Source organism: Psittacula echo (genome assembly GCF_963264785.1).
Source record: "Psittacula echo genome assembly, chromosome: 5".
Lineage (NCBI taxonomy): Eukaryota > Metazoa > Chordata > Aves > Psittaciformes > Psittacidae > Psittacula > Psittacula echo.
In genome coordinates this window covers 70,419,660-70,442,670 of record NC_137739.1, presented here as the reverse complement: position 1 = coordinate 70,442,670, position 23,011 = coordinate 70,419,660, and the positions used below count along the sequence as shown (strand labels likewise).

Genomic DNA, 23,011 nt, shown 5'->3' with positions numbered 1-23,011 from the left:
GGTTGTGGCAACAGATACACCAGATACTTCTGGTATCAGTTACACTCTTTCCTCTTACACAAGTCATTATGAGAGCATTTATTCAGGATGCTAAAGACAGTGCCTCTTTCCTCCCTGCCTATGGGGTTCCTATTGGTGCCTGCTGGTAGAGCCCCAGCTGCCAAACTACTTAGGTCTGGGTTTCTAGCCATTGGTTATTTAACTACTTACACAAAGCGGAAACAATTTAAGAGATGAAATCTAGAATAGCCCTCTTTCAGGACAGATATGGTAGTATTACAGGAGGAAATACAGGGTAGGATGCCTTAGAACAGATGAAGAAATTGTCCTAGTATGTTCCACAGCCCAGGAGAGAGCTTGGATCTCTGGGCTACTCTGCTATCAAGTAGATTAAATATAATTTGTGTACACTTATATATGCTGCCAAACATGACACTGGCACAGTCTGCATGCCTGAAGTATAAGAATTAGCCCCACCTAGTCTGCTTTCAGACAGGGTTGTGTTTCACTCAGATTTTAAAGGCTATTGCTAACATGGTCAGTTATGCTGGAAAAGACAGAGATCCTGATGATAAGTAACTCAGAAGCTGAAAAATAAGTTGCTTAATACACAAAAAATCTTACAGTAATTATTACAGGTCCTTCAACTTTAGTTTGCTGGGCAAAGAGTTAAACAGTTCAAAGGCAGTTTCCTTTGGAGAATGTTTATTTGATCAAGTTCAGTGTGGCTTAGACCCCAAATAGAAACACTAGCTTCAAACAGAGCAGTACTATGAAAGTAGGAATAGTCTGTGGCCTTCCAGACCTCACAGGCTATGTTGGTTTGTTACCCAGAGTCAAAACAAAGATGTCCCTTAAAACACATACACATTAACTCAGTGTATTTCACACACCATAATCTTTTATTTCGGATCTGCTTTTCACCCCAGTCATTGGGGCTGTGCCAAAGTTACTGAGATCCTGGATGAACTATAGACTGCTCAGTAAAAAGCCTGTATGGTATAATTGGGCCATCAGAGCTATTTAGATCATTAGAGAACAGGCTTTAAGTGCTAGTGCTCCTGTTTACTAAGCTTGAAGTATTTAATTATTCAGATTTTGGAACTGTGGTTATCTTTGCCTCTTGATACCCTTTATATTGCAGAAAGCAGGGTAAGGAAGAACCCAGAGGGTGCTTCTCTTAAATGGAACCTGGGAGATCTTGTTAGCTGTGGGGTGTTCCTTTTATAATTTTCAGCTGTCTGAATCTTAAGACTTCTAATAAATGCTCTAGGAATTAAAAAAGCATTATTAATACATGATGAGATCAATCACGTAACAGTCAAACTGATGCAGATGCTATTAGTACAGGAACTTAACATCATGCCAAATCTGGAGAGTTATCTTTGATCTATCTCCAGATCCTCCTTTTATTTGTAAACATCCAGCTAATCACAGACTTCCTCTGACTTTTATGAGTGAAAGAAACTGCATCCTTTTTAACAGCTCTGAAGAGCTTTAACTTTGCAGATGTTCATGATTTGTGTGATGGGGAGGTATGAGCTCCATCTGGTGGATAAGTGGATATATGCATATTTCCATTTGAAAAGCTCCAAACGTTTCCACAGTTGAGCAAGAGTTTACTGTGTGAAGAGTGAAGCAGATCCTCTTGCAGCTGTGCATTCCTTAAACAGCGTCTGTTTTCAGGGTAGCGAGAGGATTTTAGAGTCTGGGAGGAGGGCACAATATTTTACCTCTAGTCTAGTTTACTGTGGGCTAAAAGCTGTTACCAGTGCCAGCTCTTCTTGGGTGTTCACAGTTCTGCATGTACACCATACCACCACAGTTGGCAGTGGTTTACAGTATTTTTGCAGTCTCATCGGAAAAATGTAATTTAATATTCATAGGCAACCTGCCTTCCCACATTCAGAGGTGGTCCCACACAGCGTAGTTGGTGTATTTGAGGGTGGTGGTGTCAAGAAGCTCAGTCACGCAGCGTGAGCTATGTATGATCTACAAATGACAGAGATCTTTGACTGTGAAATGCAGGCATCTTGATAAACAGCAGTGTTAACCACTGATGTTGCCTGGGGAAAAGTAATGTTCACATGCATACTGTAGTTAGAATACCTTTTTTTTTCCTCCTTTGTTAGTTTACAAACAAACAAAAAAAAGGCATTCTGACAAATCCTGACCTTTGAGCTTGTCAGGTAAAAGCTACTTTGAGATAACAGCATCAGTCCAATGAATTCCCCTCAGAGATTTGAAGAAAGTAGTAGGTAGACACATGTACTTGCTACTGGAACCAGCAGTACTTTGAAGCTAGCAGTTTGCCCAAGACCTGCATGTTCACATCACTCTCCTGTCATGAAACAAAAGTAATTTGTTCCAGGTCGTTTTTTTGCCTACCATGAAGTATGTGCCATGATACAGAGAGCAAATACAATATACAGTCAGTTGTGGACCTGGCATATGCTGTGAGGGCCTAGCCACATGTCACACAGGGTATGTTATAATGCATGCTGAAGTGTGGAGCACCACTCCCAAGCTTTCCTCTCAAAGGTGTGCCAGCAAATTTAGCCCTGAGCTGGCCTTGAGGATGCTCTAGCAGGTAAGTAATGGAGATAGCTGATAAACCTGGCTTATGTGCAGCTTTGAAGCTTCTCCTCCTCTGCAGGGTAGGCACAACTACTTGGTCCAGGCTGCCATAGTGCGCATAGAAACAGCAAGTGTAAATTAGCCAGAAGCGGGACAGTTGTGTATTTGTACAACATGATTTACATATCCAGAGAAGGCAGTCGGTGCACCAACAAAAAAACCCTGGGGATTATCTTTAAAAGTTACATTCACATGTTTCCAATTTCTTGACTGTTCGTGTCAGATACAGAGCTGCTCATATTTGTTATAAATTAGTTTGGTCAAAAGAGACTTACGGGAATTGTAGATGTTTATATCATTTATCTGCATTTAACAACAACAACAACAAAAAAAACACAACCCAAACCCCAGAGGCAAATATGAAGCAGTAATAAGTATTCCAGAGTAAGGGGGGTTCTAAGCTATGAGAAATCCAGGCTGAGGGGAAGTAACAGTCATGCAATTTTTTGAGCATCCACTAAGCTAAGTGATAAACCACTGCTGGAAAGGAAAGAGAAGTTTTTCTTCAGCAAATCTGTAGCTGTTTTGCAAATGGAAGGCAAAGGAGAAAAGAACAAACAAAAGCTTCTGGAACAAGGTCAAAACATGGTTGAAGATTAAATTATGTTTTGTTAGGGTAGGGGTTGAAGGAAATGAACTGTATGGGTTTTAAACAGAGTTCCTGATTGTGGTAGGTGCTCTGAATAGAACTGTAGGATGGGTATTTGGAGCAAAACCACACCATAGTGAGGTGGGAGGGACCACATCATGCTAGCAAATACAGTACTGGAGTGTGGGCTTCTGACTTTTAATATTTTTCTTGCATTTCTTTTCTGCATGGCAGTAGTGAAATAGGGACTTCTAAGCTTCTGAACAACTGAGAGAACCAGGTTTGGAGAAGACATGAGGAAGAACTGATCGTCAAAAGATTTCATAAAAACTCAGAACTGCGTGTGCCAGATCTGAATTGGCACCACCTTTGCTTTTTTTGACATACTGCAGCAGTCGCAAAAGGCACCAAAACAGTCAAATTAGAACTTGCAGTAAACGTTGTGTTGGACTCCTCTCTGTATGATAAAACTTAACTCCTTGTGACTATTATTTACACCTGTTAAAAACAGATTTGAAGACTCCTTTCATGGAGCAGACAGCCAAAAGAGGCAGACGCTAGGTGTTAAGGGCTGCACTGAAATGAGTTTGCAGAATTTGCTATTCATGTGCTAGAGTGCTCCTTTTCTGAAATAAGGCTTCTTAGAGTTTCTGTCAAAAACTGCTTAGATTTTTTTAGTTCAAACATTAGAAGTATATACTTATTTACAATGCTAAACTTATGTGTTAAAAAAAGAAAGAAATGAAAAAAAGTATGAGGCGAAAAAGAAAAATCTTAAAAGCTGAGGAAGGACAGGATGGTGAGAAAGATCCAGCTGACCTGATTCCCCTGCTGCCATGATCATCATTTGCAAGCTGAAGCGGACCTTCCATGAAGCACAGTGCTTGTATGTGGATAGTAAAGAAATGGTGCTCTGGTCTTATTCCAAGAATGTTGAAAAATTTTTACCAACAAGGAGATGAGTAAATGTGAAATAATCTTCACAGTGTACCTTGTTCTGGATCTAAGCCTTGCAAAACCTGTCTTGAAGAGGAGAATCAGGCATTCATGTTCAGATTTAAGCTTTTATGCATTTTTATGCATTTTTTATAATGTTTACAGCTAAATTAATGGGAGGGGGGGGAAAAAGCCCTAACCAAAAAAACAAGGCAGTAAATGTTTCAATTTAGGGCCAGCATGGATTAAAAAAAATATTAATTTCTTTTGTTTCCCCCAGACAGCAATGGGTCAGATTGAGACATGTAAGCAGACTAAACATGCTGATCTATATTCTGCTATAGTTACGCATCTTACTAATTCTACTCATGACTATAAAAGGATGTTTCATTGTTCAGTATAACTGTTATTTCAAGAAAAGTCTGTCTATAATTTTATATATAATTGGCATAATTTTCATTACTGTTGTTATGAAGTGTATAAAATACTGTCTGTATTGCAGCTTGTATAGGGCATGTGTCTGTGCTTGCTTTACTCTTTCTGAGTTTATAAAGTTGCTATACAAATGCAAGAAAAGATGTTCAGGTATTTTTGAATGTGGTTGCTTAATCTAATTACACAGCCCCAAACATTTCAGCATATAGATGTTGAAAGTATCAGCTCTATTAACACGTAACACCTTGAACATCAATGTAGGCATTTTAAAAGCCTTCAGTACAATACTGGAATGCTGATGCTTCTTCCCAGTGGCTGTGCTGGAGCAAAGGGGGGAAGATGGTAACTACCTGGGCAAAGCCAGATCCCACTGGGGATTCTGCAGGGAGAAGGCACAATATAGCTGGCAACTCTAATAGAAAACAGAGTGTCCTTGCCATACAGAACAGGAAGGACCTTTACAGTAAGACCACAATGAAGCAGAGGAGAAAAGGGCATTATGTTTATAGCATCACCTAAAGACAGGCCTTCAACAGTATACTAAGCGTAGGACATCTAGAACAGGCTGTGACTGTTCTGTAACTTAGCAATTTGTAGTGTATGTAGAGTATCGCTGAAGACATTCCAGGTTAGTTTTCATCATCTTTAAAGCTTATTCTGTGCTTTGATACAGTATCTTTAATAAAATGTTCTTACAAATCTGCTTATTATTTTCATTTAATTCCATCTGATACCTGAGTTAATAACAGTCCCAACAACAGGGTGAAGTTCCAGTTACCACCTGTTTCATCTGCTCCTGTGTTTTTCCCATTCACCTGCTAAGAATGACAAGAAGGAAAACTGAGATGAGTAAAAAACAAATATAATCATAGGAATGAGAAAATAAGAGAAATTTATAGTGCTGCTACAGTTCAGTTATTACAAACATTCTTTACACTAAGCATTTAAGTGAATCTGAGCAATTAATCAAATTACATTGATCTCTGAGTATGAAGTATTGGTCTTTGCCTGTGTTTACAGTACACTATTTCCCTTAAGACTTACAATAACTGTAGTTTACAGTTATTGCAAATAATTACAGTATGTTGTTTAACCCTATTCACACCAGTTCTAGACAATATGATCTGTTTTCATTTACTCACCCCTGGACCATTCAAAGTATCCTTTTAATATCTTCAAACAAGACTAAACAGAGTTCGACTTCAAGTATACTAGAAAGTAAGATCAGAATTCAGAATAATCCAGGCAAGGTGCAGATGGGATCTGGAAACATAAGATGTTACTTAATAGGAACTAGGAACAAGTGCAAGATGGAATCATTAGCTGTGAAAGAAAGGAACAATTGCTTAATTGCATAGAAGCATACAATGTTTTGGGTTGGAAGGGACCTTAAAGATCATCCAGTTCCAACCCCCCTGCCATGGGCAAGGACACCTTCCACTAGATCAGGTTGCTCCAAGCCCTGTCCAACCTAGCCTTGAACACTTACGGGGTTAGGGCAGCCACAGCTTCTCTGGGCAACCTGTTTCAATGTCTCACCACCCTCACAGTAAAGAAATTCCCAATATCTCATCCAAATCTACCCTTTCAATTTCCATTGAAACGAATAAATGTGTTATTTTGGATCAAATCCTGCAAATTAGTCTGGAGCATCATGCTGTTGCAAATAAGGGTAAAACCTAAATGTATGAACTGGAGTATAATCTGCTCCTTCAGAACTTCTAAGGCATGAGCTAGTAACATCTCCAGTTTTGATCATGCACTTGAAGAGTAAGATACAAGTTGCATGCAGAGAATCCAGAAGAAAGCAATGAGAATGTCTAGAAGCTGGGAAAACTTTGCCTTTGAGCACAGATTGAATGATTTTAGGTCATCTTACAGAAAAGATGATAAAAGGAAAACATGTTTTTTTCATATATATAAAAGAATAACATCACTTTTTCTCATACCCACAATTGATAGAGGAAAAAAAAACCCCTTAAATTGCAAGAAAGGAGATTTTAGTTAGACACAAAATGAGACTAAATGACTTACTAAGGTCCTTTTCCAATCTGATTCTATTATTACTTGCAAACTATCTGCTTTAAAGTCCCTTATTTATTACTGTCAGTAGAGCTGGTACTGACTGCAAGAAAAGGAGGCCACAGTTCTAGGAAAGTAAAGAACTGACTGCCTAAAATGCACAGTACACCCGTTCATCTGGTTAGCACTAGTGATACTAACCCCAGCTTTTAATCATGCCTCCGCAACTGTCAGAAGTCTATGTAAATAAATGTGTTTTAAAACCACTTAATTATAAAATAATTATTCCTTGAAACATCAAGCATTAGTTTAATCAGTGTTGACAACTTCCATGATTTTATTGAGTCTAATCAATCTGTAGCAGCTTGGTTTTTTGTTGAGATGGTGTAATCAGCTATTTTATTGATTTTTTAAAAAATTAGCTCTGCAGATTACATGGAAAATCCTAAAAGTGTAATCTGAACATATGCTAAAGATTAAAAAGCCAGAAGGTGAATAAAGCCATGTGTGCTTTTTAAGCTCATAATTTTAAACTAGGTTTATAATTTTAGGAGATCTGACTCATGATTTTTGAACTTCTGGTTTGGCAATACCAAATTACCCTGCCCTGCTGTTCTGAGTATGTCCATATTAGTGATCATGCAGTTGTGTAATTTGCCAAAAACACAGTGATTAGCAGAACTTTATTTTGTTATTCACAAACACAAAGGAACACTTATTTAAGAAAGATCATGTATTGTGGCTGCCTTTCAAATTAACAAGGAGCATCTCTTTGCAAAAAGTATATAAAAAAAAAGTAACATAAAAAAATTACATGGTTCCCTCCCACTTACATGATGATTTTTAATACAGCAGCACCTTGTCAGAAGAATCTTGTCATTTTATATACTGATAGTTCTTGTCTGAGTTCCAGTTACTAGACATATATTCACAAATATAAATGAGACGAAGAATTTCAGTGATGAGAAGATATTATGGCAAAGTATTCTTCATTCTTAGCACAGCTGTTACTTAGACTTTTCTGAACTGATTGCTATTATAAAATAATTAATTTATCCTCACCAATATGATTTATGCAATATTCTGAATAGACTTACTGGGGAAATGAATATGAGGCAAATGGATACAAGGGAAATGGATATCAGAATTTAAGGTCTTCTGATTTTCAAACCTGAACAGATCATTGCATTTTAACTTCTATCATTTTAATGATCCAAGTGGCTCATGTCTGCCTGAACTTTAACTTGTATTCACTCCTATTTTTAGACTACATTGCCTTATGAAATACCAAGATAAAGAAAAGGGCTGAATTCTTAACTCTGTGCCAGATACTGAGCTCTTGCTTCATTGAAGAATCTAAATACTACTTTCATTTCTGGCTGGGTGGTGTAATGGAGAAGATCCTACAGCACATTACATAATGCTGCCAAACAGGACTCATGGGTGTATTATTGATCCTAAACACAAATAAATGGATCAGAAAGAGGCCTCCTACTTCCAGAGGTGCCAACTTGCTGTTCTGAAAGTTACTAGGAAAATATGGCTTACACATTCAGGATGGGAGAGTAACAGCAAATGTTTTGTTAAAGGGAAAATCAGACTTGTGCTGAAGTCCTCACCATAAGCTCACTCTTTAATTTCTGAACCAGTCTGTTTAGCTCACCTATAACATGACAGCATGTGAAACAACATAAAAGAAAATCATGTGGCTCTTACCATATGAGAGAATGACAGCATAGATGAGTTGGTCCACAAATTGTTTAAAAAGTCTTAGAGAACTGCTGACGAAAAGCAGGCTTGTAATAGCTCTGCTGAGAAAAGGGAGTAAGTTTAATGATCTTTTGGAGGTTGCTTCCTCTAGTTAGACAGGACTTTCTCTAAGGACATTGTTAAGAGATGAGAGGTGATGGCAAGAACATCACATGAACTTCTGATTAGGAACAACAGCTTAAAGAGCAGCTCAGACCTGTACATAATCGTTGTACAAGAAGAAAACAGCACCTATGTGCTCAACTGGAAAAGAAATACTTCTGCAACAAGCTAAATGTAGTATTTGGTAGCCTGAGTCTACAGACCTTTTGATTTTTCCTGAGACTGATGATGAGTGTGTCATTTACACCATAAGAATTAAAATTCCTCCAAGATCTTTCCCCCAAATTTACTATAGCAAAACAACAATTCAAATGATGAAATAAATAGGACTGAGGGAGTACTATCAGGATAAGCAGTAACCCAGTCAATGCAAACAGCTCTTTAGCAGGTTATCAGCACATCTGGGTATCAGCACAACCATATCAGGGCCATACTAGTTACTGAGCGAAGGAAACCCCAAACAAGTTTTGTCTGGAGCTGTTGTACGTATTTTGTGCCTGAGCTGATAAAAAATATATTAAAAAGCTTTAGGCCAAAATTAATGAAATGTCACTTCTAAATCTGATAAAAAACTGATTGATTACAGCTACACTTAAAAGGGGTATCAAATTAATTTTGCTACAAAGACTGGTTATTTTGCTAATCGATACTGTATTGTTTCTTAGCTTTCTCCATCTCTGTTTCTGTACTTACCTTTTTGAGGCAGGAATCCTCTTTTTACACGGAAATAACATGATCTGAGTTTGTACTGCAGCTATCAAAACAAGATTCTCGCGCATTACTAGTGCTCCTAAGGGACAATCCTGACAAGGACACAAATAATAAATAATACCAACTTTTCAGCTGAAACGGAATTTATCAACCACCTCTCTGTATTGCTCTGGCATTTCTCCTCTCTCCATACAATACAATGAACTGAATGAAGTAGCAGTGAATTACAGGAAGAGATAGTTTGGTGATGAATCAGTCACTGGTCTAACTACAAGAGAAACCGACACCCTTCCCATCAAAGAAATATGCATATGGTATATACAGAGCAGCTCCTGTTGGACGTAGGGAGAGCTGGCTGTTTCCATTTTCCACTGACTTACTCGGATTTCCCCGAGGTTAGAACCTGTGTGAAAAAAGACCAGGATCTGTGGGAGAATAATAGTTACTTCAGCATGTATTTACTGTCAGAAACTGAAGCGCTTCCATCTCAAAACTACATACGCACATACCACACAAAAGAGGTGGAATCTTCATGTCTCGCAAAAAGGTTTTGAAAACCACACTAATTGCAACAAGGATGTTTTTGAACGGGAGTTGGAGTATCTATAATAACTGCGCGAAAACAAACCAGGCTGGGAAAAGCTGTAACATTATTTTCTATGAGGGCTGCTACAGCCTAACGCTGAAGGCTGGGGACAAAATTAGTGATGATTTAAGCGTACAGTGTATTTAATCCTTCTCTCACGTAACACGTGAAGTCTGTGGGTGGCAGACTTTTAGCTGCACTTTTAAAGTAGCTATCGTAAAGGAGCTACTCACTAAGCCTCGGAGGAAAAAAAAGAACTCGGTGTGGTATTTTGCTCTCCTTACTGGAATATTTTGAAGCATTTGTCTCAAAGTAAGGAGAGTAATTTGGAGGAAGCACAGCAGCACATTTTCATGTGTAACAGATTTCCATCAAAGCACTTTCCCAGCTCCGAGTTAATAGCTTCATAGCTTTCGCTAAATGTAGGCGTGACGACATTCTGCATTAGCACAACAGAAAAAAATCTGGAACCGTTTCAAGAATGGTCACCACGCAGGAACACGCAGCAACCGGGCTTCCCAAGCCCCTAACTCCTTCTTTCCATGTTTGCCTCCCGGTACCGGGACAGGCTACCCGCCACCTCGGCAGCACCCACAAGCCGTGACTGACCACCGACTGCGACCGCTCAGGGCGAGTGGAGAGCCCGCCCGGGCGGGTAGGTGCGCAGAGGGCTGTCAGCGAGCCAACTGCTGCCGAAATAAGGCTAAAAACTGCCTCAGCCTTCGCTCACTGCGGTACCTTCCCTCTGCCATAGCGGGAGGGCGACAAGCCACTGGCGCTGCGGAGAGGTCTCCTCAGGCTGGCGGCGCCTCAGCTCCGGCCCCACCGGAGTCACGGCGACAGGGCGGACACGGCTCGGCTGCTGTTTGGCACTGACAAGCCGCGGGTGTGGGGGGGACTGGACGGAGAGAGGGGGATGTGTGGAGAGAGCTGAATTTCTGCCTCCTTGCGACCAAATAAGGGTAAATTTCCCATCAGCTGGCGGCAGCCTGCCAAATGACCGCAGCGCGGAAGCATACACCGGGAGGGGCGGCCACGCTCCTCCCTCACGCCACTGTCCTCAGGGGGACGGGCAGGCGAGTCGCATAGCGACCACCCGACCTGCCCCTCCCGGTCGCCGTGGCCCGATCACCATTGGATACCGCTGATGTCAATCACCGGCCCTGCTTCGAATGTCCGGGAACTTTCTCGCAGCGTTTGAGGCGGGGGCGGGGCCCATTGTCAAGCGCGTGTGGTGATTGGTGGAGCGCTATGGCGCAGGCTGCAAGACGAGACGGATCGAGAAGGACCAGGAAGAAGGGGTTCATCTGGCAGCGGTACAGCGGGGAGGGCTGGGCCGGCGGTGGGAGCCACGGCTCTGATTGGCCAGAAGGTAGGAGGTGGGTGCTCTCCGGTAATTCTTAGAGGCGATTGGCCGGTGGCGGCGGGCGGGTGTCCAGATTGGCCATCAGGGTTCTGGCAGGTTCCAGAAGACGGCCCAGCCGGCTATAAAGTGTGCGGCAGCGGCAGCTGGCTGGCACATCGCGCCGCTGGAAGCAGTGAGAGCGGGTGGCGGGAGCGGCAAGCGCGGGTGAGTGGCTGATCAGAGCAACCTGACATCATGTCTGGCAAAGGGCCGGCAATCGGCATCGACCTGGGCACCACGTACTCCTGCGTGGGTGTCTTCCAGCATGGCAAAGTGGAGATCATCGCCAATGACCAAGGGAACCGAACCACACCCAGCTATGTGGCCTTCACTGATACAGAGCGCCTCATCGGTGATGCAGCCAAGAACCAGGTGGCTATGAACCCTACCAACACCATCTTTGATGCTAAGCGTCTCATTGGCCGCAAGTATGATGATCCCACGGTGCAGTCGGATATGAAGCACTGGCCCTTCCGTGTGGTGAATGATAGTGGCAAGCCCAAGGTGCAGGTGGAGTACAAAGGTGAGATGAAGACTTTCTTCCCAGAGGAGATCAGCTCTATGGTCCTAACCAAGATGAAGGAGATTGCTGAGGCCTATCTGGGGCGGAAAGTGCAGAATGCTGTCATTACAGTGCCTGCTTACTTCAATGACTCCCAGCGGCAGGCCACCAAAGATGCTGGCACCATCACTGGCCTTAATGTGATGCGTATTATCAATGAGCCCACAGCAGCTGCTATAGCCTATGGCTTGGACAAGAAGGGTACTCGAGCTGGTGAGAAGAATGTGCTCATCTTTGACTTGGGAGGGGGTACTTTTGATGTGTCCATCCTTACCATTGAGGATGGAATCTTTGAGGTGAAATCCACAGCTGGTGACACCCATCTGGGTGGGGAGGACTTTGACAACCGTATGGTGAACCATTTTGTGGAAGAATTCAAGCGTAAGCACAAGCGTGACATTGCTGGCAACAAGCGTGCGGTGAGGCGGCTGCGTACAGCTTGTGAGAGGGCAAAGCGCACCCTCAGCTCTTCCACACAAGCTAGCATTGAGATTGACTCCCTCTTTGAGGGTATTGACTTCTACACCTCCATTACCCGTGCTCGCTTTGAGGAGCTCAATGCAGATCTCTTCCGAGGCACCCTGGAGCCAGTGGAGAAGGCTCTGCGTGATGCGAAGCTAGACAAGGGCCAGATCCAAGAGATCGTGCTGGTAGGTGGCTCCACCCGTATCCCCAAGATCCAGAAGCTGCTACAGGACTTCTTCAATGGCAAAGAGCTCAACAAGAGCATCAACCCCGATGAGGCTGTCGCTTACGGTGCTGCAGTGCAAGCAGCTATCCTCATGGGAGACAAGTCTGAGAATGTGCAGGATCTGCTGCTGTTGGATGTCACCCCTCTGTCCCTGGGCATTGAGACAGCTGGTGGAGTGATGACTGCTCTCATCAAGCGCAACACCACCATTCCCACCAAACAAACTCAGACCTTCACCACCTATTCAGACAACCAGAGCAGTGTCCTGGTCCAGGTATATGAGGGTGAGAGGGCTATGACAAAGGACAACAACTTGCTGGGCAAGTTTGACCTAACAGGCATCCCCCCAGCACCCCGTGGAGTCCCCCAGATCGAGGTCACTTTTGATATCGATGCCAATGGTATCCTGAATGTCAGTGCTGTGGACAAGAGCACGGGTAAGGAAAACAAGATTACCATCACCAATGACAAGGGTCGCCTTAGCAAGGATGACATTGACCGTATGGTGCAAGAAGCAGAGAAATACAAGGCAGAGGATGAAGCTAACAGAGATCGGGTGTCTGCCAAGAACTCCCTCGAGTCCTACACTTACAACATGAAGCAGACAGTGGAGGATGAGAAACTGAAGGGAAAGATAAGTGACCAGGACAAGCAGAAAGTGCTCGACAAGTGCCGGGAGGTGGTTTCGTGGCTGGATCGCAACCAGATGGCTGAGAAGGAAGAGTATGAGCACAAACAGAAAGAGCTGGAGAAACTCTGCAACCCGATCGTCACAAAATTGTACCAGGGGGCTGGAGGTGCCGGGGCAGGTGGCTCCGGTGGCCCAACCATCGAAGAAGTAGATTAAAGAGGACTGAAACATAGACTGGTTAATGGACAGTCACTCCTTTCTTTGCTTTGTTTTGTTTTATTTTTTTCTAACCTTTAAGGAAAACATCCTTGCCGATAACGGAGTTTATTCTGTTGGGTGTGTATAAAGGCATTTCTGTCAGCTTGGTTTTGATAAAAGGGAAGGCACGTCCTGCTTTATAAGGTTAGTAATAGACAAGTTTTGTTAATTCAGATACAGCTGTTTGTACTCTGGATGTTTGTCTCTGTTTAAGTGTCTCTTCTAAAGTAACCACTTGACTGTTGCAGCTGACAAGTTTCAAGTTATGCATGAGAATCTTTAAAGAGGATTAAAAATATATGCCAAATTCAGCTTCTGGAAATTTTGGTAATAAATAAAACTTATTTAAAGCATAAACCTATCTTCCTCCTCTCTGTGAAGGGGCAGTAGTGGGGTAGGTGTGGGAGGGGTGTGTGAGGAAGACCTTCGCGGTGGTGTCTGCAGCCCCTGAGCTCTGCACCCAGGAAGGTGCTGGGAGCAGAAAGTGGGTAAAGTGGCTGCTGCAGTGGGATGGGGGGTGCCAGCTCGCTGGAACAGAGCACAGCCTGGGGAGCACTGGGGAGGGAAAAGTTACCCCAAGTAGGGAGTGTTGTTCTCGGACAGGATCTGCTCTTCATTCACAGCCTGTGGTGTGGGCGGCAGGACCCAGCCCAGCTGCTCCAGCCCTGGAAACAAAGGGGGAAATGCTTTGTTCCTCTTACTAAAAGCAAACAGTGGGGAAATACGTACAACAAAACCAGTCGTGCTTGGCAGGCGCTGGGCTCGATAAAACAGAGATGGGTTTTTGGCCAGCTATTGTGTTGTTATTTTTGGGTTGCTAGTGTGCAAGCTGAGGATATACTTCACTGAGTGTGTTTGGTTTTTTGTTTGTGGGGTTGATTTTTCCACACACACCACCCCCTCCCTCCCCCCCCATTACAATGCTGCTAAGGACACTCTGAGAGCTGGGGGTGCTGAGCAGAGAGCTGAGATGCTGAACTTGACGGAACAGGCAAAATCTGTAGTAGTTAAACTTGTCTGGCTTTACTACAAACCGTCTCCAGAGCTCTTCATTTGTTTAAGAAAGCGAAAAACACGCCGCGTTTAGACTCTGAGGAGCTGCAAATTAATGAGCTCTAATGGAGGAGTCTGATGACATGCACATTTTTGTCTGGCTTGTCCTTTAAGGGAAGAAACCGCAGAGCAGTGGGCAGCTGAAGGCAGTCATCTGCTGTGTTTTGGTTTGTTTGTTCGGTTGTAAGTGGGAGTGTTGGGGTGCTGGGAAGCACAGCAGCGCTGCCCTGCTGGCTTCCTGTGCTGCAAGGAAGGTTGAGGACTTCAATTCCTTTAGCTTGTAGCTGATGTGTGTACATGTGTATAAAAAGTCTATAAAAATATTTTGTGACAAAAATAAACTTGATTGGTGTTTAATAATCATCAGAGATGTAGGACTTTGGTTTACTATGTGGATTTTTCTTTGCCTGTTTGCCAGGGCACTGACTGTGGGGTTTTCTTCACTGGCTACTGAAAGGGGTTCCAGTAGCTGCCATGGGGGAGTGTGAGGCTTGTTAAAAGCTTATATGATCAGCTGTTGTCACAAGTGATTCAAATCCACTTCAAGTTTATTGAATGGTTCCTAGTGAAATGGCTGTGCCATCGCTCAGAGAAGTCACTTACAGCAACTTCAGCACCTGCTGAGTGCTGCAGTGAAATCTCGACAGGCTGTAATGAGGCTGGGTGCTTTTGGTGTTGATGTGCATGACATCTTGCTGACAATCACCCTCTTGATTTCCAGGCTGAGGTATACAGGACCCCTGAGAATGAGGCAGTAGAATGAGTTTTAAATTTTACTTCTTTTTTTAAGAACTACTAGGTATATATGCTTACGAATAGAGTAGATGATCTGTAAGTGAAAAGCTGTTGCTGCAAACTGTCATGCTTTGCTAGATATACTCTTCATGACTGAAATCCCACTACTGTGAGGCAATAGTTTGTTTGTTGAATTCATGTTTGTTGAAAATGCAGGTGAACTTTTTTTTCCTACTAACTGACTGGTAATTGCCCTTGCCACATAGTTTCCTTTACTTTTCAGCCCTTGCTGTGCATTCCTCAGCGTTGCTGCCCAGTTATTAAATGCAATTTTTTGTTGTTTTTCCCAAACGTCTATTTAAGTGTGTTGCAGAGCTGCTGTAGCTAAATGCACACAGCAGATGGTTTGTCACAAGCCTGTGCTGTCATCTGTCCTTTCTCTCAGCTTGGCAACTGCTGCTCTGTGCCCATTGGTGGTGGGGCAGGCAGGGAGCAACAGAGACCACAGAAGTGTAGTACCTGTCCAGATGGTTAAAATACTCCAGGGGCTGAGGGCATGAGCAGGTTAGCACTGGAGTAATTGTGTGCATATGTATATATGTGTGTTTATTTATTTATTTAGTTAGTTAGTTATTTAGTTTCCCCTTGGGAAAGGGTATTTTTTAGTGTGGACACACCTGGACTGTGTGTGGGATATGTGAAAGATGAGAAACTTCTGCTGACTTACATGACTGGAAAAGGATTTAAGTCCTGAGGCACTAAGTAGCCTTTCAAATATGTGAACAAGCCCCCAAAATGCAAGTGGCAGGAAACATGAAGGGCTCAGAGCTAGATGCCTTGCATTCATTCACTTAGTTTATAAAACAAAGAATAACTCTGAATTGATTTTCAGTATAGTGTACTTACCATAACGTGACCTCTGATCCTATTAGTTGAAACTTCCCATAGACCCTGGTGGAACTGCATTTGCCCCCCCCAGTTTTCTTAAAGAAATAAAGTAAATGTCAGAGGGGAAAATGCTGCTCCTCGTTTGCAAATAGCTGTATTTGATGAGTACATATAGTTCTGAAGAGCAGTTGCACATTTCAAATGAATTTGGCAAAGCCAGGAAAATAATCTTGTCTAAAATCTGCAGTTTCATTGCTCCCGTGCTCTGCGCCTCTCATCCTTTGTACTGTCCTGACTCACCAGGAAAGCCAGCGCCTTCTGTCAAAACCATGGGCCTGGGTTTCTGAACTTGCTTATTCTTAAACAGGGCTGTGCAAAGGACCAAGCCCATAGGAAGGATATAAAGTGATTATAACTTTGTAACTCCTTATATTTGCTGATTGAGTTTGTATGAATGGTATTATTTCATATAGAAGAACACCTGTAGCATTAATACTGGAGAATTTAATCACCCAAATTAAAACCTTAGGTGCCTTAGCGCCTTACTTATGGTGCATCCAGGTGTGGAGCAACGCAAAGCAATCACTCCCGTGTGTGATGCAGGTCAGCCTGCAATTCCCCACCCTTGCTTTGCGGGGGAGCAGGAAGAGCCAGAAGAAGACAAAGCCCAAAAGCATTACTGCAACAACGTGCCATGTGAGAGGCCTTGGAGGGAGCTGAGAACAAGAGAGGTGTCTGGGGGCAACCCACCCGGTAGCTGGAACGCTGAGACGTGTTTGGGCAGGCTGCGTCCAGCCAGCTGGCTGGGTGAGTCAGCCGCTTGCCCTGCCACCTCCAGAGCGTCTGTTTGAAGTTTGCACACAGGACTTAGAAGATAGGCTGCAGCCCTGCTCATCCCTTGTGATACTATCTTAAGGGCAGGAATGAATACATCCTGGCAGCCTTCCTTTTATCTCTCGGGAGACACAGCATAGGGCCCTGCAGGCTGGGCAGCCTTTCTCTTGGGAGCTGCCTGTCATTTATTTGAGAGGTTCTCCTTGAAGGGTTGGGGCACTGTGGGGCACAGCCACGGGGTGACAACTTTGGAGGAGATGTGGCATCTTAGTACTGCACCGGAAATTTTATCTTCTCCATTGTGAGCCACTCCAAGAGATACATACGAGGAACAGCAAAAAAGAAAGGAAACGTTCAGGGAATTCACGTTTCCAGTCTCTGCACTTACACTAAACTCAAGGCATCATGTTAAAAAGCATGTACTTACACTCAGAGTTAGGACATGATATATTTTAAAGTTCTCTTTTTTCGGTCTTGTCAGTGCACTGCATTTCAAGCTCTACTTATTTAAAAGGTGTTCCAGGTCTCCTCTTTTGCCTTCTTCCTGCCTTCAGTTTCCCTTACTGTGTCCCTTTAGAAAGCACACAGTGGTCTAATCTCTGCCTACATCACAGCCACTGTACCTTGGCACATGGGAATTCTGTGATATTAAACCAGCAAAGCATGTGGATGCTCTTACAGCAGCAAAATTATGCTCTGCAGTTGTTCATCACAAGAAAGTTATCACCACTCCCTACCCCGCAGCAAAACAAGTTATGCTAGTAAAGCTGCTTTAGCACACCTATGTGGGTCAGGTATCTCTCCTCCACTCTCATCCACATATTTATACAGGCAAAAGCCTATAGCATAGACCTGCCTCCAGAGTAGATTTTGCTTGCAGCAGCATGGTGATTATATAGTTGGGCAGGCCAGCATTTCCAGATGCAACAACATATTTCATTTCCACATATGAAACAGCAGTATTAAAAAACCCTGATCCACCCTTGCATGACCCATTTGCCTTTACTCTCTCCTGCATCAGTAGGGTGTAGACACAGACAAGCTGGTCTCTCTTGTCATCCCAGTAACAGCATGAGCCAGGAATTTCAGAGAGGGGTTGAATTTCCCTTTAAGAGCCAACATGTTGCTTGTAATCTTTCTTTTAAGGACAATCAGTAGCAATATAGGAAATTTTTGTTCCTTTTCTATTGCTGAAGACACTCTATCCCATCATTCAGGACTTGGTTTAGTGTGTGTTGGCCAGTGCACAGTTGACAGATCGCTGTTGTATCCTGGACCGAGCAGCGTAAGGTCATTCTTGCTTATACTTAGCTAGCAGTTAGCAGCACCTGTACCCTGTCTGTTGGAGCAGTTCAGAATTTTGCTGCTCCAAATGATTGCAGGTCAACAGTTAAAAGTCTATTTTTAATAGGATTGAAGAACAAAAAGACTTCTAGCAGTGCCAATGCTATCAGTTTCAGGCAGCACTCTAGATAAAAAAATGGATTTAGGGTCTTGGTTGTCTTGCTATTCACTTGCAAGCACAATGAAATATTTTAAGTCAATCCCTGTACGAGCTGTTGCATGGCTGAACTGACACTCTAGCAATCACGTCATAGCTGAACACAGCATTATTTTTTTTTTCCAGGCTGTATCTAAAAATATAAGCTTATTTCTTTCAAAACCACATTTATCTCTCATTTGGCAGAATCCTTTTCCTGCTGCAGATCTCATTCACAACATGTTTGCAAATGTACCAACACAGTCTGGTTAAAGAGAACTGATGCTAGTAAGTCCGTAGTCCTATCCCCAGCACTACAGGTGGAGGCTAACTAAACTAAAAATTCTAATAAGCCAATAAGTCCTGTAACAAATTAAAACTAAAAGTGAAGAAGTTCCCTGCAAAAACTACCTTCAAAGCTTATAGAGTTGAATAGAGAAGATCTTGCCTATAGTACTTCTATATTAATTTTTCACCTGTTTTCCTAATTCTGTAGTATGTAGATGGTTATTGTATCCTACAGCAGAACTAGAAAATAGGCTATGACATTTTTGTTAAGCTCCATAGATTTCTGAGTACCTCAGAATACAGGATCAAATTAAAAGTTTTGAAAATACCTACTGAGTATGAGGTACATTTAAATACTTTGGCCTTTCTATTAGAGGCGTGTTGATAACAAAAGGTTGATTACTGGGGGCACAAGGCAAATGCCTAGCTGTATGAAAACAGCTGACAACTGCAAATGTTCAGTAATCTCATCTAATAAAACAACGCAGAGGGAGTAATTGCATGAGGATTTCAGTAAAAGAATGTGCAGCTGGTTTTTCTGGCTTTCCAAAAGCAGCCTGCATTCCCGTATGTGGTGCTAGGCAATTACTGCCTCCTGATTTCCTTTAGACCTGGGCTCGGTAGCTATTGCTGCCTTTGAGTATCAAACACCTTTAGCCAGTTTGTGGCTGTGGATGTAGCCACCACTGAACACAGCAGACAGCAGGCCACAGGGCTCTGAATCTGCAGCAAGGCTAGTGCTGGTGTCCCAGGAAGACAGGATGTGAGGTGAGCACAGTATCTCTCCAGGTCTTACAGCCTAACTACCCTTTGCTGTGCGTGATCCAAGGAATGGGACTGAAATGCAACAGTGCTGATATGTGAAAACAGTGCAAATTGCTGAAACCAAGGAATTTTGAGCTTCAATTTTGCACAAATCTGAAGTGAAAAAACATACTGGTGTTCATAGCATCATGCCTGAGTACATTATTTATTCCATTCATATAGCATGATCCTGTTTTTAATGAGCAGGCAGAAGTACTTGGCAGGTAAATGGCGTAGTCATGGACTAAGAATTAGTTACTGTGAAATTGAATTCTGCACTTGTGTTTCTAATACAAACAGCAGTGCACACAGACAGAGTGTAATATGCCCAGAGAAACCAGGCCTGTCATTTAGCTGACCCTGGGAAAAGAGGAGGAAATTAATGCGGTGGGTATGGAAGACGGACTTGACACAGCAAGAAGAAACAAGAGGCAGAAAAGAAGTGAATGGCTGGATGGTGAATCAGTGATAATTTTATTGAGTTTATTCATGTGTTTATTTTCTGGGTGTGATATCCAACTGAAACATCAGATATACTTAAAGAATGGATGTATTCACATACTGTTGAGTGTTCCCAGCTACTGGGATGCAAATGGACACACAAACATGACAACATTAAAAGAAGCCTATTACGGCTGCAAGATCAGTTGTTCAGAATTATGACCATCAGAACAAGCTGATTTCTTGCTTGCTTTGTGCTTGTGCTTTAGAACCCAGTTTTTAATTATGCAGTAACAGTTTCTTTTTTTTTTTTTTTCCTTCTGTAGGGCACCTGCCTCAGACAGTGCACACAATGGGCAGCGTGTGCTCAAGGAAAGTAATACTTCCCAGTACAATTTACACCCTATTTTCTGTGTGCTTTCCAGCCTCGTCTCTGGAGAAGAATTATCGCTTAGGAGGCTGCCTGTGGAGGTCATCACCATGACATCTCAAGTGCTTCACAATATTATCAATTCAGTTTTCACCCCTGAGATGTGCATAATTCCCACAGAAAGAAGGTGATAAAACAAATCAGCAAAAGCCAGACGCCACGTGTCTACTACATGGTCTTCCCTGGAGATGACAAGGAGCTTTTTTTTTCAGACAGCTTAGTATTAAATGCTTTTTAAGGCTGTTCAAAGCAGAGTTCCCATTGGCTTCTGTCACAGCTGTGGATACCGGCTCCTGCATTTCAGAATTCCACGAAGCCAAGCCGTTTGCTCAGAAAGAAAAGAGCATGCAAATAATGGTCATTAGGGTTGAATGCAGGTTGGAGTGATTTGCCTGGCGTTCTGTGACTGAAGCCCATGTGGAAATCAGTTTCCCATGTAGCCTTCAACTGCTTCAACTTTTATACCTTAATTCCACATCTAATCTTCTGGCTCACTCCTTTTACAGCTTCCAACTTTTGCAACAGCTGAAGCAGGGGTCCGACAGACACTAAACTCCTTTGCCACACAATGCCAGGCTTCTAATTCTTTTTCGAGACTGATACCCATTTGGGCAGTCAGCATGGGTGAGATGCTTGATGCTCACCTCTGCAGCCTTAGCTCATGAAATACTTGGGCTGAACTGTTCTCCTCCAGCAAGCACTTGATAAAGGGTAGTACAGTGCTGCTTCTGAGTATCCCAAGTCTCCTGTCCTGGTAATTCAGTCAGTCTTGGGGTTCCCTCTGAAACTGTTGCTTGTCCTCGTCCATGTGCTGAGCCAGAGCCAATTCTGTCCCACTCCCCATAAATCCCCGCTGGATTTGTCTTAATTTTCCCCTAGTTCACCTGCCTGCTCCCCTGATTCCCAGGCCTTCCCTGCCTGCCTAGTCATAGAATCATAGGATCATAGAATAGTCAGCTCTGTCTTTAGCATTCAGCTCCAGCCTTTTCCTTCACAGTCGTTCTCCATGTTGGTAGTTCTAAGTCTTAGTTTCTCCCTATATTTAGTCTGAGCTTTTTGTGACAATTTTCTCCCAACATTAGTACAGGTGAAGGCTTGTCTCCCCTGCCTCCTGTGCTGTGAATGTTAACATAGGTAGCCCAAGTATCCGCAACTCCGCCTTTACTTTTGCCAGTCCTTTTGGCACGACTTCTGCTGGAGCCAAGATGGCATAATGGTCTCCTGAGGCTGATGACAGCCCTACTCTACACAAATGAGTCAACGAGCTATCAGTTCCATACTTCCCCCTTTCCCCTGGTGGGGAGCCTATTTCTATAGTGCTGCCTGGCTGCCATGGGTGAGATCTGAGGTGGTTTCTAAACCTGCTTCTCTCATCCTCTTAAATATGTAACTTGGCTGCCAAGTCATGGATATGTACTTGGCAGCCTGCAATAGCAACTGGAAACAAAACGTACACAATACAACTGGCAAAAAAAAAAAAAAAAAGAAAATAAAGAGATGAGATGGCTGTAGAGGACAGAGCCAGAGCTGGAATTTCAGGCTGCTCTGAGATTTTTGCTTATCTGTCCATGGGCTGACTCTGTTTGCATGAATAAACCTTTAAAGAGTACCTGTAGGAGAATAGTTGCAGTGTTTGGAGGGCTGTGGAAATGGGGGTAAGTTAGGGACAAGTTATTTTAAAGAAATTTTCTTTCCTCATTTGTTCTTCCATGTGATCATGAACATCTCAGAAACTATTGCAAAAATGAATACCAACTTTAAGAGCTGAAAGCACAGGATATGTTCCTTCTGTCTTACTGAACTGACTTATCTAAAAGCCTTAGATCACGTATTTTCATCTCTTCAAAGTATATACTGGCCTAGTGCAGCTATGCTAACAAAATTTTCCTAGATTATGGCTGGTTTTCATCTTATAGCTGACCTGATGTACTGAAAAGTGTGGCACTCCCCCTGTCCCCTTGTCTTTATCTGCATCTCTGCTGGCCCTTCTTTGACTCCACCATGAACTGATGTAAAATGCTAACTCAACAGAAAGCTTCTTATTTATTTTTGCTGGATTACTATTTTTGACAGTGTAGGGAGCCGCCTTGCTGCAGGGACAGAGAAGATAAAAAATCAACACAAGATAAATGATGTAAAAATTGATGGGAGAGAGCAAGAATGCCTCTTCCGTCAACAACTAGCTATTAGGCTGGCTTAGCTGTAACATGAAGCCTCACCCTTCACGGGGACTTGACTTCTATTGGTAAAAAGTGCTTTTGTCTGTATAACTTGTACTAATTTTGGGTGCAATCTAAGCAGTACCAGTTATATATAACACTGACCCACTGTGAATGACTAGTATGAGAGATTCTCTGCTTGCAAAAGCAAGTTCTTCACAATATCCCAAAGATCAAAACCTCTCCCTCAAAAGCGATCTGCCATTAGTGTATGGGAATTATTTCCAGGGGCAGCTTGAGCCGGTTGCTTGTGTTGGGACCTAGGTCGTGTCACAGGCTTGAGACCCTGTAGATATACTTTTGGATCTTGTAAAGTCTGAAACTAAAGTATGTTTAACATTCAGAGTGCTGTACAGACATCAATCCCCATAGCAGAGGGGCCAGGCACAGCTGCCTTCACTGCTGCTGGTCCTGGGCCAGTAACCGGGAAAACCTCTGCAGCTCCCACCCCTCAAAACCACAGTGAGCCCAGTGAGTGGCTGTGGAGATGCTATTGCATGGAAA

The 23,011-nt window shown here is 43.0% G+C and overlaps 2 protein-coding genes across 2 annotated transcripts in view; both read left to right on the top strand.

Moving 5' to 3' along the window:
- The first annotated feature begins 11,204 nt into the window (after positions 1-11,204).
- On the top strand, positions 11,205-13,692 carry HSPA2 (heat shock protein family A (Hsp70) member 2). The gene has a single exon (XM_080617137.1). It carries the CDS (start codon positions 11,389-11,391, stop codon positions 13,291-13,293), a length of 1,905 nt encoding a protein of 634 aa, XP_080473263.1. The 5' UTR covers positions 11,205-11,388; the 3' UTR covers positions 13,294-13,692.
- An 8,245-nt stretch (positions 13,693-21,937) lies between these two features.
- Positions 21,938-23,011, top strand: part of PPP1R36 (protein phosphatase 1 regulatory subunit 36) — a gene marked incomplete at both ends in the record, with an annotated part of 17,389 nt that continues 16,315 nt past the window's right edge. Inside the window, one exon of the mRNA XM_080618230.1 lies at positions 21,938-21,943. Coding sequence (XP_080474356.1) covers positions 21,938-21,943 — 6 coding nt within the window. The remainder of the gene's footprint in view (positions 21,944-23,011) is intronic.

Excerpts from the sequence above, each read along its gene's own strand:
- HSPA2 (XM_080617137.1), top strand. The coding sequence starts at position 11,389 with ATGTCTGGCAAAGGGCCGGCAATCGGCATCGACCTGGGCACCACGTAC.